Below are 17,972 nucleotides of genomic sequence, written 5' to 3'. Positions count from 1 at the left end.
GTCCCTCTGCTCTTCCCTGGGGGTCCTGGGCCTCGTGAACCTCCCAGTCTGCCTCAATCTAGTGCTTAGCCGCAGATTTACCGTTGCCTCTGGTGACCTCGCCGCTGACTGAATGCTGCTGACAGTTACGCCGGTATCCTGTGAACCGGCCTGTGAGGCCCCCACATCCCAGCCCAGCCCAGCAGGATGGCCATGCAGGGTTACTGGGGAAGACTCTGAGCTTTCCTCGGAGATGCAAGACACAGGCAACGCCATCTGCAAACATGGAAAAGCAGGACAAAATGCCAACTTCAGAAGAATACGTGCATGGGGACAATATGGAAAAGACCCAAAGAGGATCTCCAAAAAGACCATGTGGATGAGAGGAACTAGCCAGTGAGCCCAGGAACTGCAAAGCGGCTTTCGAGGTTCCAAGCAGAGAGGGAGGGTGGTAGTGGGGAACTCCCTTTCCCCATGGGGTTGTGGGGGATCTCACAGCTACCTGTAAGACCACTGTGGGGTGCAGACTAGTGCTATACACATTTCCTTGTCCTTAGGTTGACAACCTGATTGAATGTTTCAAACAGCTCTGTCTGACTGAGAGAGGGGAGAGGTCAGGAGTGTGCTGGCACTTGTCCAGGTCCACCTGAGCCACACCAGCCAAATCCACTCTGCTGTGTGTACGTCATGTCATAGGCTGGGGAAGGGGGTGGTGACGGTGGATGTAAAAGTATTGAATCCTGTAGGACCTGAGCAGGATGTAAACCGGAGGGAATAAGGTGTGAAGATTGTACTGGGTTTGGCTGGGATGGCGTTAGTTTTCTTGTTAGCAGCCCCTATGGTGCCGAGTTTTGCCTTGGTGGTCAAAAGAGTGTCGACTGATATCACACTGACATTGTAGCTACTGCTGAGCAGCGCTTGCACAGCATCAAGGCCTTCTCTGTTTCTCACTCTGCCCCGACAGTGAGGAGGCTGGGGGTGGCAAGAAGCTGGGAGGGGACAAAGTCAGGACAGCTGACCCCAACGGACCAAAGGGATATGCACACCATATGACGTCATGGTCAGCAATAGAACTAGGGGAGTGCTTGGCGTTCTTCAAAGTAGAAGAAGTAATCCACTTACTAAACTGTCTTTATCTCAACCCATGAGATTTTTTTCTCACTTTTGTCCTTCCACTTTCTTCCCCCAACCCCCTGGTGGGAGTGAGCAAGTGACTGGGTGGGGGCTGCCACATGGGGTCACCCCACCAGACGAGCACATAGAAAATAGGCTGGTATGTGCTTGTGAGGTCTCTGGTGCCTGAGTAGATCATAGGCTGGGAGCTGGCACATGCCTTGTCTAAGTGGTTGTGAGATTACTGATACCTGAGTAGCTGATAGGCCAAGAGTAGGGGCGTGGCTTGTGTCAGAGCTTGTGAGGTCACTTGTGCCTTTGCCTCTCACAGGCAAGCAGATAGCAAGTAGGTGGCTATGTGGTGGCCAGCTCACTGGTGCCTGAGTAGCTGATAGGCAAGAGGGAGACACGTGGCTTGGGTATGTACTTGTGTTGTCACTCTGGGCTGAAGAGCTGATAGGCCAGGACCATGTGCATGGCCCTTATAGGTTCTTGTAAGGTCACCAGAGGCAGACTACTGCAACAGCAAGTACCTGGCAAATGGGTGTACACGTACGTGTGAGGTCACTGGTGCCTGAGTAACTGCTAGGGCAGGAGCAGGCCCCTAGTTTGTGTCAGTGGTTTTGAGGTCATTGGTGTCTGAATAGCCAATAGGCCAGGAGCAGGCCCATGTCAGATGCAAATACCATGACGTCACCTGTGACTGAGTAGCAGATAGGCTAGGAGTATGCACATGGCTGTGTATGATGAACTTGTGATGTCACTGGTGCCTGGAGAGCTGATAGGCCAGGAGCTGGCACACAGCTTGGGTAGGTGCTTCTGGTGTCACCAAAATAATATTCAGACCACGACCAAACACGGCTTTTTGGCAGAACCATCGTTAGCAGAAGTCCATACACCGCGCACACACGCGTGGCACTGTAACTCAGGCACACGCAGTGGTGGCAGTAGGAGGGGTGTGAGGTCACTGTCACTATAAATCATGAGCACACAGCAGTGGCCGTGGGAGGATGGCAGTGTTCACGTCACAGATGGCACCCCATGGCTGCGGGACTCGGCGCAGATCGGCCGTGTGCTGTCACAAGGGCATCAGAGGGGACGGGATCCGCCCGGCCCCGTGTCTGCGAGGCCGAAGGAGCAGCCCCTGCAGCCCTGGCTGGAGCAGTCGGGGTAGGGGTGGCTCGGGGGCACCGCAGGGATGTGCCTGGGCACGGCGCCAGGAGGAAACCACAGACTTCCTCCGGAGCGCGGGGAGCGCTGCGAGGTCACGTGGGCTGTGGTTTGTGCACCTGCAGGCTGCAGGTCCCGAGCCATCTGCGGGGAATAACGGCCCCTCGGTGACATGCCAAGAGTCAGGGATGTGTCTGAGCCTCTGGGCTGCATGTCTGCTGCCGGGACAGAGACGTGTCCCAGCTCCAGCTCATTGGAAGGGACCTTCCGTGGGGCTCTCCAGGGAGGGAGGGGCGAGCCAGCGCTGCTGGGATGGGGCTCTGGCCTGGGCTAAGGCCCTTTCCCAGCTGCTGCTCCCAGCAGAGCGGGGTCTGAAGCAGGGGCAGGGGCTGTTTCCTTCCCTTCCTGACACAGCCCCTGGTGCAGTCTCAGCCCTGTGATTCCCATGGCACAGGGGTGGCTGGACACTCTCACCTGGGGCTCTTGGATGTGCCCGGTATAGGAGGTGCTCAGTGCTCCTAGTCCACATGGCACGGTTCAGGGGGTGAAAAACCTGTTCCCCCCCCACAACTGGCCCTGTCTTGTGACGGCCCTCCACCACAGTGACGTGACACCTGTAGCGGAGCCATCTCTCATATATGGTCATGAATGGCGCTGGAGAAGTTCATTGGAGGGCTGGGCTGTGTCGGAGGGGAGATCGCTCCCGATAATGTCTAAAAAGGTGCTGCTGCTTCGATTGGCTCCTCCTGTAGCTGGGCTGGCATCTGCGGAGATATATTGCCCTCCCGTCGTCACTGTCCCCATGAGTCCCCAGCAGCCGTGGCAGGGAGTGTGGCGCAGCAGGGATGTGCTGGCAGGGCAGGAGGCTCAGGATGGGCACCGAGGGACTCCTGTCCCCTCAGGTGCTGTGGCTGCTCCTCTGGGTACAGCTGTGCAGGGGTAAGTGCCGACTCCTTTGTCCCACAGCCCAGGGCCTGCAGGTACCAGTGTGGTCATTGGGATTTGTCTGGGAATGGGGTTTCTTTGCAGGTGCTCCTGAGATGAGGGGCAGAAGGTGCTCAGGTCCATGGACCCTGTGCCCATCTGGGTGGGCAAGAATATCTCCTTTTCCAGGGCTCCAGTGTTCAGGGCAGCCTGTGCCTGGCTGGATTCATAGACACCCTGTCCTGGGGTACCCCTTTGGGATCCCCTCTTCCCCAGCACTGTACCTCTGCAGCTGGTGGTGGCCTAGCTGGTGATGGCAGCACCCAGAGATGCCCAGGGCACTGCCGAGCCCTAGGATACCTCAGAGGGATTGTGTGCTGTTCACTGCCCCCTTGGTCCAGGGGCCCCCTGACTCCATGAGAGCAGTTTGGACCCCACAGAGAGAAGGGGACTGGGGCATCTACAGTAGAGAGACATCCTTCCTGGGGAGCTTGGCCCAGTGTAGGGACTGGGCTGACCCCAGGGGCGAGGAGGGGACATGGGTTGGGGGATCCTCAGAGTCATCTCAGTGCTCCCTGGGAACATGGAAAACCCTGGGGGTAGGGGTGGGTTTGGATGGTGCTGGGGCAGGTGGTTTTCATGGGAAGCTGCAGGCCTGGGTACACAGGGCTGTGCAGGGGTTGTCGGGCTGAGGAGTAGCGGGTGCCCAGCGCAGCACTGGGCAGTGTGTGGGTGGGGGCAGGTGGCTGATGGGGTGGAAAGAGCTGCCTTGTACAGTGGGATGGCGAGTGACCCAGCTGGGCTGGAACTGGGCACCCACAGCCTTGCACGGCCCCTGGGGATAGAAGGGACCCCTGCACTGCACTGGGGACAGCCTGGAGGGGAGAGGGCTCCTGCCCCAGTACCTTTGAATCGGCCCAGGTAGGGGGTTCCCCCAGACCTGCAGTGCTGGGGTTTGGCACTCTCCTCACCCATCCCATGTTGGTGTTTGAAGGGGCTGCGGAGGTGAGGCTGGTGAATGGCGGCAGGCGCTGTGCTGGAAGAGTGGAGGTGAAACACAACAGCAAGTGGGGGACGGTGTGTGGTGACTACTGGAGCATGACCGATGCGGCAGTGGTTTGTAAGCAGCTGGGCTGTGGGTCTGCTGTTGGAGCTCCTCAGTATGGACACTTTGGGCCAGGATCTGGCCCCATTTGGATGGATGATGTTGGCTGTAATGGCACCGAGTCTGCCCTGTCTGACTGCAAACATAGACCATGGGGTGAAAATGACTGTGATCACACTTACGATGCTGGAGTGACGTGTTCAGGTAAGTGGACAGCCTGTTCCTCACCTTTGGGTCTGGGATGGGCGAAGGGACCATGGCTGTGCCCTCAGGGAGCAACAAGTGGACACTGGAGTAGGGCCCAGTGATGCTAGTCTAACTGCCAGGCTGGGACTGTCATTGCTGATGTCCCCAGTCCTTGGGGAAGGCCCAGAGAGATCCTACCCCAGGGTGATCTGACCTTGCCAGAGTGTCTCAGTCACCCTCAGTCAGTGTCTTGGGCTGCAGATGAGTCCTCCATCCCTTCCCTGGGGTGTCCATTGGGCTTCATCAATCTCCACCCATTCTGCCAGTTTGCAGCCAACAATGCTGAGGGTGCCTGTGCTGGAAACACCCGGGGGCACTTGCTTGGCACGCCACGCTTTGGAGGAATGGCATGAGATGGCTGATCCTCCTGGGTCATTCCCCTTCACAGGAGTGATTACCTCAACTGAATCAAATGGGCTTTTCAGAGAGGATGAGTGCTGGGCCCTGGGGAATGGAGCAGGGTGGCCACAAAGCCCTTTGCTGCCTGTGCCCAGGGCTCGGCTGTGTGGACCAGCATTTTTGAGGGTTAGGAGCTTGGCAGCTGCTTGACTCTGGCTGCTTCCTCCTGCACCACTGCATGCACAGGCTGGTACTGAGACATCCCTGGGGCTGTGAATATTCCTGTGGGGACACAGCCCCACACAGGCAGCGCTGACCCACTGCCCAAGCCCTCCTGCCTGCCCATGGTTCCCCACACTGCCCCATGACACGTGGGCTTTGGCAGCACTTACTGGCTCCCATCTGTGCCTGCTGTTACTGTCTGTCCTGGTTTCAGCTGGGATAGAGTTAACTGTCTTCCTAGTAGCTGGTACAGTTCTGTGTTTTGAGTTCAGTATGTGAAGAATGTTGATAACACTGATGTTTTCAGTTGTTGCTCAGTAGTGTTTAGACTAATGTCAAGGATTTTTCAGCTTCTCATGCCCAGCCAGTGAGAAAGCTGGAGGGGCACAAGAAGCTGGCACAGGACACAGCCAGGGCACCTGACCCAAAGTGGCCAACGGTGTATTCCATACCATGTGACGTCCCATCCAGTATAGGAACGGGGAAGTGGGGGCAGGGATTCGCCGCTCGGGGACTGGCGGGGTGTCGGTCGGCGGGTGGTGAGCAATTGCACTGCGCATCATTTGTACATTCCAATCTTTTCATTACTTCTGTTGTCATTTTATTAGTGTTATCATCATCATTATTAGTTTCTTCTTTTTCTGTTCTATTAAACCGTTCTTATCTCAACCCACGGGTTTTGCTTCTTTTCCTGATTTTCTCCCCCATCCCACTGGGTGGGGGGGAGTGAGTGAGCGGCTGCGTGGTGTTTAGTTGCTGGCTGGGGTTAAACCACGACACTGTCTGAGCCAGTGTGAGGCCAGGTGGGCAGACAGGACTCCTGCCTCTCTACCTGGCTGTTGGCTTGGGACCAGTGCAGCTCCGGGCAGAGCGCTATGTCCCTGGCTGAGGATGCCAAGCAGGCATTGGAGGCGTCTGGACAGGCAGCAGGCATGATAGCAGCTGCAGCATTTCTGTGCTCTGTGACATCTTCTGCCTAAAATGAACCTCCAACACCCCAGGAACACCCCTGGGAGCAAGGTGCATTTCTGGCTGCATCAAGGTGATGGTCCTGCCTGGTCCCAAGCTCTGCAGAGGCTGAGCAGGCTGCAGCGGTCATTATCATCTGGGCCAGTGCTGGACCTGAACTGCTCACACTACTGCAGTGCTGGGGCGACCATGTCAGACAGTGCAGTGCAGCAGCAGTTTGTCTGAGTGGTGCCTGGTGCTGTGACAGACACATACCCTTGAGTTCTGTGATGGTGTAGACATGGGATGCGTGCGGGTCTGGATGTGCCTGTGTCACAAACACCCCCCAACAACTTCGTCTGGCATGGCCACTGGGCAGATTGGTCACGGCTTGCTTGGCGATGATGTAGGACGTGGGCATTTAACTGCCAGAGGTCTCTGGGAACTCCCAGTTGTTTTGGTTTTTTTCCAGAATTTGTCCGGCTGGTGGAAGGGAAGAGCCGCTGCTCAGGACGTGTGGAGATCCATGATGACAACCAGTGGAAAAGTGTCTGTGATTCACATTTTAGTCCCAAAGCTGCTGATGTGGTCTGCAGGGAGTTGCAGTGCGGCGTGGCCCTGCCTGTCGCTGGCCCAGCTCACTTTGGAGAAGGGGTCAGTCCCATCTGGGATGGAGAGCTGCAGTGTGTGGGGAATGAATCCCACCTCTTCTCCTGCCGCAGAGGGTCCTCCAGGGACCAGCCCTGTACCCACGCGAACAGCGCTGTTGTCACCTGCACACGTAAGGACTCAGGGAGGGGTGCTGAACGCTGGGGTGAGCTCCAGCCTGAGCGGGGACAGGTTGTGCCTGTTGAGACAAGAGAAGTGGGCTGTCTGTTCCCACAGGCTGGCAGAGAGGTGACCTTCCTGGGGGATCCTATACAGGGCAGGGCTGGGCTGCTGCCCAAGGACAAGGAGGGGTCATGGGTTGGGAGGGCTCACTGGGATCATCGTGTTGTTCCACAGGGGACACAGAAAGGCCTGAAGGCAGACTATAAGCTGGGAGGAGGGGAGGGTAGGTTGTGGTCCGGGGGAGCTGGGGGCTTTGTGGAGAAGCAGCAGTGTGTGCTTGGGGGAGCCTTGGTGGGGCAGGTCTCTTCTCAGGGTGCTGGCAGGGGAGGAGCAGGTGCCCTAGGTGGGCATGGGCCAGGGGCAGGTGGCAGCTGGCTGTTGGGGTAGAAGGAGGTGCCAAAGGCTGTGGGGCCACAAATGACCCAGCAGGGCCAGAACTGCAGCCCCCAGCCTTGCAGCACCCGTGAGGATAGAAGGGACCCCTGCACTGCCCTGGGGACAGACTTGGAGGCGAGTGGGCTCCCACCCTGGCACCTCTGATGCCACCCGGGCGGGGGTTCCCCGAGACGCACACTGCTGGGGCTTGGCGCTGTTCTAACTGGTCCTGTGTCAGTGTTTGAAGGTGCTGTGGAGGTGAGGCTGGCAGATGGTGGCAGGCGCTGTGCTGGGAGAGTGGAGGTGAAACAACAGGGCCAGTGGGGGACGGTGTGTGGTGACGAATGGAGCATGACCGATGTGGCAGTGGTTTGTAAGCAGCTGGGCTGTGGGTCTGCTGTTGGAGCTCCTCAGTATGGACACTTTGGGCCAGGATCTGGCCCCATTTGGATGGATGATGTTGGCTGTAATGGCACCGAGTCTGCCCTGTCTGACTGCAAACACAAAGGATGGGGTGAAAATAACTGTGAACACACTCTCGATGCTGGAGTGACGTGTTCAGGTAAGTGGACAGCCTGTTCCTCACCTTTGGCTCTGGGATGGGCGAAGGGACCATGGCTGTGCCCTCAGGGAGCAGCAAGTGGACACTGGAGTAGGGCCCAGTGATGCTGGTCTAACTGCCAGGCTGGGACTGTCATTGCTGATGTCCCCAGTCCTTGGGGAAGGCCCAGAGGGAGCCTACCCACTGCATGCACAGGCTGGTACTGAGACATCCCTGGGGCTATGAGTAGTCCTGTGGGGACATGACCCTGTGCAGGCAGCACTGATGAACTGCCCAAGCCCTCCTGCCTGCCCATGGTTCCCCGTGCTGCCTCATGTCATGGGGGCTTTGGCAGCAGTTACTGATCCTCATCTGTGCCTGCTGGTCTCTGAGAGCTGGCATGGACCCAGTGGGAGTCTCCTGCCCCTCTGTCCGGCCATCCATCTGGGTTGTGGACACCTCCAGGCAGAGCACTGTGTCCCTGACTGAGGACACCCTCCCCCCGAGCAGACATCAAAGGGATCTGGACAGGCACCAGGCATGATGGCAGCTGCACCATTTCTGTGCTCTGTGACATCTTCTGCCTAAAATGATCGTTCCAACACCCCAGGAACACCCCTGGGATCAGGGGGTGCTTCCGGTTGCATCAGGGTGATGGTCCTGCCTGGTCCCAATCTCTGCAGAGGCTGAGCAGGCTGCAGCAGTCATTATCATCTGGGCCAGTTCTCCTGGATCCAAACTGCTGACACTACTGCAGTGCTGGGGAGACCACACCAGGCAACGCAGGGGACCTTGAGTGGAAGCAGTTTGTCTGAGGAGTGCCTGTGGCTGTGAGTCTGCGACAGACACATGCCCATGAGTGCTGTGATTGTGTAGAGATGGGGTGCGTGGGGGTCTGGATGTGCCTATGTCACAAACACTCCCCCAACAACTTTCTCTGCAATGTGCAATGGGCAGTTTGGTCATAGGTTGCTTGGCGGTGATGTGAGACTTGGGCATTTAACTGCCAGAGGGCTCTGGGAACTCCCAGTTGTTTTGGTTTTTTTCCAGAATTTGTCCGGCTGGTGGAAGGGAAGAGCCGCTGCTCAGGACGTGTGGAGATCCAAGACAGGGACCAGTGGAAAAGTGTCTGTGATTCACATTTTAGTCCCAAAGCTGCTGATGTGGTCTGCAGGGAGTTGCAGTGCGGCGTGGCCCTGCCTGTCGCTGGCCCAGCTCACTTTGGAGAAGGGGTCAGTCCCATCTGGGATGGAGAGCTGCAGTGTGTGGGGAATGAATCCCGCCTCTTCTCCTGCCGCAGAGGGTCCTCCAGGGACCAGCCCTGCACCCACGCGAACAGCGCTGTTGTCACCTGCACACGTAAGGACTCAGGGAGGGGTGCTGAACACTAGGGCTGTGCCAGGGGTTGGGGAACAGATCAAGGACCGTGCTGGGCCAGGTGTGAGGACAGGAGGGATGATGGGATTGTCTGCAGCATGAAAATAGTGCAGAAGAAGAAAGGCATGCTGTCCATCTAGCCTCTCCGCCAGCTACTGAGGGTACAGGAGCACCAATCCACCCTCTCTCCTCCTCCTCTGTCCCCAGAATACACAGGGTTCAGGCTGGTGAACAGCAGCACAGCGTGTGCAGGGAGGGTAGAGGTCCAGGTGCTGGGGACCTGGGGGACCCTCTGTGCCTCCCACTGGGATCTCTCGGATGCCCACGTTCTCTGTCGTCAACTCAACTGTGGGTTTGCTGAGTCCGTTCCTGGAGGAGAGCATTTTGGGAGAGGGACTGGCCCTGTCTGGAGAGACTCATTCCACTGTGACGGTACAGAAGCCCATCTGGGACAATGCCCAGTGATCACCCTGGGGGCCTCACCATGCTCCCACGGGAACAACGCTGCTGTCGTTTGCGCAGGTGAGTGCTGGAAAAATGCTGCATAACACCATTTGCCCTTTGTGTGTGACGTGGCCACCCAAAGCAGGGGTCCCACAGCAGTGCAAGGCTGAATTTCTCCTGGAGAAACCCTGGCTTCCCCAGGAGCCATCTGGAGGGCTTTGCCTGCTCAGAGTGACCGCTCTACTTTGGGAGAGCTGAGGGCTGAACGGAGGCAGGCATCTGCCCCCAGGGCAGTGGCTTAGGCCCCGGCACTCCACCAGGCCTGGGCTCCTCCATTCTCCTACTGTGGGACAAGGCCAGAGCAGGGCTGCAGGGCTGTGCTCCATCCCTCTGGCTGCAGACAACTGCATCCCATCCCCAGAGAGAGCTCTGCAGAGCCTCATCCCACCAGCCAGGCAGCAGGTGCCTGGGTGCCCCCAGCAGCAGCAGACCTGGCTGTGAGCTGCAGAGGGGACCCAGGTTTTGCCCTCGCTTCTCATCAGCAAAAGGCTCAATCTTGTTGTGTTTGGTGGGAAAATCCCCCCTCGCCCCGCTCCCTGAAGGATGCCATGCTCCCCAGTGCCACCAATGGCCGTGGCATCTCTGCTCTCCCCAGGCTCAGCCGGCTTTGCATCCCTGCGGCTGGTGGGTGGAGGGAGCCGGTGCGATGGACGAGTGGAGATCTTCCAGAACGGGACATGGGGCAGAGTCCTGGATGACCAGTGGGACATGCAGGAGGCCAGCGTGGTGTGCCGGCAGCTGCGGTGCGGAGAGGCAGGGACAGCCTACAACCCCCCAAAGCCTGAGCGAGGGACCGGCCCTGTGGGGCTGCGAGGGGTCCGGTGCACAGGGCACGAGGCCAGCCTGGCCCTCTGCAACACCTCCCTGCCCGAGAGTGCACTGGCGGCAGGGGTTGTGGAGGACGTGGGAGTCATCTGCTGGGGTGAGCGGCGCTGCACGGGCCCCCCAGGTGATGGGGTGGGTGGGCAGCCGGCCCCTGACAGCAACTGGGGTTTCTGCCCACTACAGGGAGCCGGAGGGTCCGGCTGGTGAACGGGTCCAGGTGCTGTGCTGGGAGAGTGGAGATCTACTACCAGGGCATCTGGGGGACTGTCTGTGACGATGGCTGGGACCTGTCTGATGCCGCCGTCGTTTGCCACCAGCTGGGCTGTGGAGGGGCAGTGGAGGCAGCCGGCTCCGCTCAGTTCGGGGAAGGCTCCGGGCAGATCTGGCTGGATGGCGTGAACTGCTCTGGGGCCGAAGCTGCTCTCTGGGACTGCCCTGCCAGGCCCTGGGGGCAGCACGACTGCGGGCACAAAGAGGATGCGGGAGTCATCTGCTCAGGTCTGTGGTGGGAGCTGTAGTGGGAGCCTGGCTCTCACGGAGGCCAGGACACAAGGAGAGACGGGCATGGCCAAGGCTGTCCCTGGCTGCCTCTCAGCTCCTGCCAGAGCATGTCCTGTGGTCACCCATGCACGGGTACCCTCGGTCCTACTGAGGGTCCCTGGGGAGCTCAGCCATCCCTGAGGGTTAGCAGGAAGGGCAGGGTGTCTGTCCATCAGGGGCTTCTCTCTACCCTTGGGTGCAAGGGGGACGTACTGGCCATGGCCCTACCCAGCTGTGGGCCTGGGGGGTGCAGAGGTGTCCTGGCTCCCACAGCCCCAGACCAGCCTGTTCCCTCTTGGTGCCTTTCCTCCCAGAGTTCGTGGCCCTGAGGCTGGAGAACAGTGATGGCTGCTCCGGGCGCCTGCAGGTTTTCTACAACGGGACGTGGGGCAGCATTTGCTCCAACTTGATGACTCTCGACACGGTGTCGCTGGCATGCAAGGAGCTGGGCTGTGGGGACGGAGGATCCCTGGAAACACAGCTGCCTTATAGAAGGGTGTCTGGCCCTACGTGGCTGGATAACATGCAGTGTGGGGAGAAAACCAGCTCCTTCTGGCAGTGTCCCTCTGCTCCCTGGAACCCACAGTCATGTGAAGACCCACGAGAGGAGATCCACATCACCTGCAATGGTAACTCTGAGCCACCTGGGCACCCCAGTGTCACTCCAGCTCCTGTTCCCTGTTGAGCACAGGCAAATGCAGAGAAAGAGCTTGGAGGGGCTTTTCCTTTCCATGTCAGTCCCTTCTGCTGCTGGTGGCAGAAAAGCCATCACAGCCACACACGTCCAGCAGCAGTTGCCACCCAGGTTGCCAGCAGCGCCTGGGGGAGGCAGAGGCATCTGCAGGTGAGGTCTCAGAAAAGACCAGACAGGGTTCAGAAGAGCCTCCCCTTCACACACACGCTCCTGCTGCTCTGTTAAACAGGGACCTTTTGGGGCTGAGCAGTTGGGGTCCCCCCACAGTCCTGTGCATGTCCCCTCAATGAGCAGGGTTCAGTTGCTGCCGTGATCGAGATGGCAGAGGGAGGCACAAGCAGAGATCAGTCCTGCTCTCTTCTGCACCATCTCCCGAACCAGCCCTTTCACCACAGTGTTTCCTTCTTCAGGGAGACGCCCAGAAATGCCCTCGATCCCGCTGGCCCCGTGCCCCAACTCCACGAGGTGCACAGGTAGGGAGCTGCTCCTCTGTGGATGCTCCTTGTCTGGCAGGGCTCTGCCTGCTGTCTCAGTGCCATGGGAGGTCTTTGCCTTCTCCAGACAGGGAGAAGATTCGTGCTGTGGGAGGTGAGGACAGGTGCTCAGGCAGAGTGGAGGTCTGGCACCGTGGCTCTTGGGGGACGGTGTGCGACGACTCCTGGGACATGCGGGATGCTGAGGTGGCGTGCAGGCAGCTGGGCTGCGGCCCCGCGGTGTCTGCCCTGCATGAGGCTGCATTTGGGATGGGGACGGGCCCCATCTGGCTGGAGCAGGTGGAGTGCCGGGGGACAGAGCTGTCTCTGCAGGACTGCTGGGCCCGGCCTGGGGATGGTGGTGCTTGCCGGCATAAGGAAGATGCTGCGGTGAACTGCTCAGGTGAGTGGCAGGACTGGGACCCCTTGCTCGGGTATTGGCAGGGTGCTGGGGAAGACCTTTTGCCCCTTTGGTCCTGGCATGGCCTCTGACCTCCCAAGAGCAAGAATGTTCCTGCAGAGTGCAGGAGCCTGGTGCCAAGTGGGAGCAGCCTCGGTGGAACTGGATGTGTTCTGGCCATTGTCCGTGGGACCCTGCAGCCCCAGGGTTATCCCCTGGGCTGCCTGTGCCCTCCTGCCTGCCACCCGGAGCAGAGGCACTGAGCCCTTTCCTGGCCTCTCTTTCTAGCACTACAGGAGGGGCAATTTGGGTGGGATGTGTCAGGGACATCCACAGACACACACACAGTGTGTTGGGGAGGAGGCTCCCCGGTACTCGCACACCCACCTTCTCAGCCCAGCTCTCCTTTTCCTCTTCTTCAGCTACACCCAGGACAGCAGCATCCCCAACCCAAGCAGGTAACTTGATGTCCCCCTGCGGCTGGGTATCCCCAGGGCCAGACTGTGACCCACAGCTGGGTGGATGGGGCTCCTTGCTGAGGTGTGAAACTCCCAGGAGAAGGCACTGGTCTGGTGGTGAGGGGGCTAGGGAAGGTTGTAATTTACTCATCAGGGTAGAAGCTTCTCCATCGCTCATCCCTGGGGCCATCCACCCCCTGCTGCCTTGTGTGATGGGCGTCAGGAATGGTGCTTTTTCCACCTCACCCAGGCCTGGTGCTGGCCTTTCCGTATTCTTGCCCACACAGATTCCCCCCGGGGCCGTCTAACTGGCAGCAGGAGAGTCTCAGTGCCTGTCATCATCTGCATCATCCTGGGGGCCCTTCTCTGCCTGCTCCTGGCCCTCCTGGCTGGGCAAGCACTAAGCACCAGGGCTGGGCGCAGAGGTTGGTCTTTCCACAGCGGTCCCAGGGGGAGATACCTCCTGGAAGGGCTGCAGGGTGTCAGTGAGGGGCACAGGCAGAGCTGGGGGGATGAGACCGTGTGCTGCCACCTGTCCCATGCACCACCCCATTGACTGCCTGGCCATGGGGCACCAGCAGCAAGGGGTGGAGAGAGCCCAGAGGTGGGGGGATGTAATGATAGGACGAGGAGAAAAATGTCAGAGCGGGGCTGGGGGACATGTGAGCAGAGAGGAGATGGCCAAGGCTGGCAGTGGTCTGGGTAGTGCTGGGGGGGGGCTCTGGGACAAGGGAGATGATGGGAGGAGTGCAGGGCAGCAGGGTCCATCCCCTCGGTGTCAGGCCCCCAGGCTGTCCCCTCTGCCCACCCCCTGGCAGGACATGCGCCCTACTCTAGACCCGTGGGGCAGATAGGGGAAAGCTCCAGGTGGAGGAAACATGGGAGCTGCTCCAGGGTCAGACAAGGGGTGCATGACCCTGGGGCCAGAGGGGCATGAGCACTGTCTCTGAAGGGACGATGGGAGGGGGACGCTGCCCCAGACAATCTCCACAGAGATGTTGCCCTCACTGGGGATGTGGCAGATGTGCCTGGACAGTGCAGTGGGGCTGTGCTGTCAGACCAGTCCTGGGCTGGCCCAAGGAACAGGTTTGGGGGAGCGCAGTGTGATTCCATTACCCTTCTGCCTGTCCCTCTGCCAGCCCTGCCTCTGTCCCCAGGCTCCAGGAGTGCTCAGGAGATGTTCCCTGAGGCTGTGTACGAGGAGATTGGTTACAGCCCAGTGTGGGAGAAGCAGGCGAGGTTTGGTCACTCAGGTGGGTGAGGGTCCTCCCTGGAGGCACACGTGCAGGACCCTTTTCCCTGGCCCCAACCCAGGGCTGATTCCCTGAATTCCCCCGACCCGTGGTCCTTGTGACGCTGGGGCCATGTGGTCTGTGGGGAGACGATCCAGGTCCTGGGCCTGGGAGGGGACCTTTCTCCCCACCAGCTTTTCCTGTCCCGCTGGACATCCCCTCTCTTCCTGCCCCTGCACCCCATCTGACACCCGTGGAGTGAAGGAAGGGACTGTCCTAGGGCAGCTCTGGGAGCACCTTTGAGACAGGGTTTGCCCCAGGGAGGCAGGGTGATTTCCCAGCCCTCCTCCCCATGCAGCCCCACCTCTGTGGGTCCCCCTTCCTCAGTAGCACTGACCACGAGCCAGGTCAGTGGGGCTCACTTCATAATACCCACCGTGCATCTCTGCAGGCTCCTATTCAGAGGAGTCCCTGACCCAGCTGCAGCCCTACCCTGGGGTCAGCGAGGAGGAGGATGGTCTGGGATCAGCACCAGGTAACAGAGGCAAGAAGGAGTTGATCTCCCTGAAGACATGTGATGGACAGAAGTGTCACTCAGTGTCACTGCTGGAGATGGGGAGGACATGGGGGTCTCCTGTGGTGCTGCCAACACCAGTGTCCCAGACCTGTGTCCCTGCACATCTTCCCATCCTCTGCTGCGCAGGACGTATCTTCTCACTGTCACCAGCTCCCCTCTCCTTTCAGATGTTCTTGTCCCACCTGGAGGTGACCCAGCGGATGGCTATGATGATGCCAGGGAGGTTTCTCATCCGGAGGAGGATGCTGCCTCTGGGCAGGGAGACAGGGAAATGCCCAGGGAGCCAGAGGAGGGTGCAGAGCCCAGGGATGCCCCCAGAGGTGAGAGGCAAATTTAGCACTGCTGGTTCCTGGGGTGCCATCCCTGGTGCCATTCAACTCTCTGCTGTCCTGAGACCCCAGCCTCCTGGGAAGGGGGAACCTGTCCCGGGAGTTTTCCTTGGAGGGACTAGGGGTGGGAGAAGGAGCTGAATGTGGTGAGGAGCAGGGAGGAAGATGATGCATAGACCCCCTGGGGTGAACTGCATTGTCCTGCCTTGCTGCTTGCAGGGCCCAGCCTGCACTCCCAGAGAAGTGCTGGGGTCCCTGGAGCTGAAGGAGACACGTGGCCCCTGTCCCTGGGGAGCATGGGCTATGATGATGCTGAAGAGGTGTCTCTGGCACATCCCCCTGAGGACACAAGGGCTGTGACACCGGAGCTCTGTGCACAACAGTCCCAGAGCCCCAGGCCATGAGAGCCCCTCCCTGCTGTGCAGCTGGGTGCAGCCAGGAGGGAGAAGAGGTCTGTGGAGCTGGGAGAGCCGTGAGCAGCAGGGAACCATGTCCCTTGTCCCATTGGCAGCAGAAACCGCCTGGAGTTTCCTCTATTTTTATTCCCATTTTTATGCTGTGCATCATCTTTGTTCATAATACAACAGCTGTGTTCAGCTTTGACCCGGAGCTGGTGCTTGCCTGCCCAGGTGTCAGGGCATCTTCCTGAGGCTGAGAAGGAGGAGAAGAGAACAAAGTCACAGAGGTGGGGAAATGGGCATGTCTCAGGGACAGCAGGCTTGGGGTCAGGCTGTGGGGCTGCGAGAGCCCATGGTCGCTGGGGAATAATCCTGCTGACAGAGACATTTCCATCCTACTGGCCACAGGCAGTTTCTAGTCAAAATGGCTCTCTGATAGGTCCCGTGATGCACTGCAGTGGGAGCACCCATTTCCTCGCCCTAGGGTTTCCCAGCTGCTCTTTGCCCCAGGCTGGTCCCACAGTGCAGAGGCCATGACAGAGCTGCCGTGTCAGGGTAAGCCCTGTCCTGCGGCCCCACAGAAGTGAGCCCTGAGGTGGCCGCAGTGCCCTGAACACCCCAGCCAGCCCCAGGGGGGAACATGGCCCATGGATTACCTCCCACCATGGTTAGGAGGCAGCTCTGCTCCCCACTGCCCCAGCACAGGGTGCAGAGCCGCTTTCTGGGTCACACGGGGCTGGGATTCCCTCTCCTCATGCTCTGCCAGGACCCCAGTCTCCATGGGCTGCTCCTGCTGCCTTGGGCCCGTGCAGACCCTGAGCACTCTTGTCAAGGCACTGAGCTGCCATCTTCCTCAACAGAGGTTGTAAGGCCCCACGGCAGCCCTGGGACTCCCTCCTCCTGCTCTCCTCCAGCCCCCACCCCCACCCTCCTGCTGCCTCGCCAGGGATGTCAGTTTGGGTTTGTGTCAGCACGGTACTTGTGTGCAGGAAGAAGAGGGATGGGAGCAGGGGGGGACGGGGGCACCTTTCCCCCAGCACTGTTGGAGGGCCAGGGGGAGGAGAAAAGATCCCCCGGAGATGTGTGCTACAGCCAAAAGCTGTGGTCCAGTCCCTGGCCTGGAGAAGGGCTCATCTGGGAGGATGCTCACGTGGGCACGTTTCCATGGCAGAGGAGATTTTGTGTCCCTCCCCTAGAAGAGGCACTGCTGGGAGCTGAGCCAGGGTTCCTCTCCCTTGGCTGTGGCTTTCACCTGCCCAGTGGCCATGGGCAGAGAAACTTCTTATGTAGCAGCCAGTGACACCTGGGCAGGACCTGGCACCCAAACTGCCCTCCCTGCTCCTGCTGGTGGGTCTCCACACCCCTCCGGCACTTCCCCAAAAGGCTCCTCTGCTGTGGGCTGGAAGGTGCATTGGCTGTCTGTGGCAGGATTCCCTGTGGGGAGTTGCTGGAGCTCAGTACTGCTGCAAGCAGCAGGATCTGGCCCTAGAGGAGATGCGGGGAGGAGGTGCCTGTCGCCAACATCCTCTCCCACTTCAGCATTGCCCCATTCCCTGCTGGGAGCTCCTCCACCCCTGGAGTGATCCTGGGGGGATCTGGGAGAAGCCCAGGCACACGTATCCCTCTGCCCCATACCCCAGAGCTTTCCTGCTGGCAGACCCCATTGGAGAGCAGCATTCCCAGGGTGAGACCCCCATGATGATTCGTGACATACAGGGGCACTGCAAACACAGCCTCCAGCCCCTGGAAAACTCCCATGGGGGCAAGCTCCAGTCCTGCATCTCAGAGAAGGAAGGTATAAAAGTGAAGTAAAGAAGGGGGGGGTGTTATCGTCTGAACACAGGATGGTGGGGGCTATGGACATTATGGACACTGACGTGCAGACTCAAGGTGCTCCAAGTGGGGACTGGGGAGAGGAACCCAGTGCCTGTCCTGTGCCACCTTGCTGCCAGCTCTGCCCTCCCACAGGTGCAATATTTCTCCCTTACTCTGGCACCTGGCAGACATTTTCCTCTTCCTCCTTGGGGAGATGAGCCACAGGCCTGTGTGTGCTTGAGGGGGGCAGCAGGCCTGAGCAGGAAGAGCCTGTTTCATGGCATTTGGGGACCTGAACAGTCTGGCCCTGCAGGCTGGGTCCATTCTCTGCAGCAAAGCAAGATTGTCGCTGTAGCCCAGATCTGTGGTTGTTCCTGCAGCTCCCGAGGACCTGCCTGAGGGGGGTCACAGTGAGACCCCCAAGTCTCAGCACTGCAGGCCCCATGCTGGGCAGAGCTTGGCTGTTTAAAGCCCATAGGAGAGCAGCCTTATTTCTCTGAGTTTTGGCTCACCAGGGTGCTGGGCACGCTGCAGTGAAAGTCCATGTCTCATGCCCC

The 17,972-nt window shown here is 59.4% G+C and overlaps 1 protein-coding gene across 1 annotated transcript; it reads left to right on the top strand.

Annotated features, from left to right (window-relative positions):
- Window positions 1-9,394: 9,394 nt before the first annotated feature.
- Window positions 9,395-17,884, top strand: LOC128138235 (antigen WC1.1-like; the record flags this gene model as incomplete). Its single annotated transcript, XM_052779543.1, has 9 exons — window positions 9,395-9,692; window positions 10,276-10,596; window positions 10,683-10,997; window positions 11,354-11,668; window positions 12,295-12,609; window positions 13,352-13,489; window positions 14,222-14,317; window positions 17,258-17,395; window positions 17,796-17,884. Coding segments are annotated over 9 exons (2,025 nt in total), but the record flags the coding sequence as incomplete, so codon positions are not given.
- Between the last annotated feature and the right edge of the window lie 88 nt (window positions 17,885-17,972).

This window comes from Harpia harpyja, unplaced genomic scaffold (genome assembly GCF_026419915.1).
Source record: "Harpia harpyja isolate bHarHar1 unplaced genomic scaffold, bHarHar1 primary haplotype scaffold_120, whole genome shotgun sequence".
Lineage (NCBI taxonomy): Eukaryota > Metazoa > Chordata > Aves > Accipitriformes > Accipitridae > Harpia > Harpia harpyja.
Note: the sequence above shows the minus strand (reverse complement) of the source record. Positions and strands in the feature narration are given on the sequence as shown.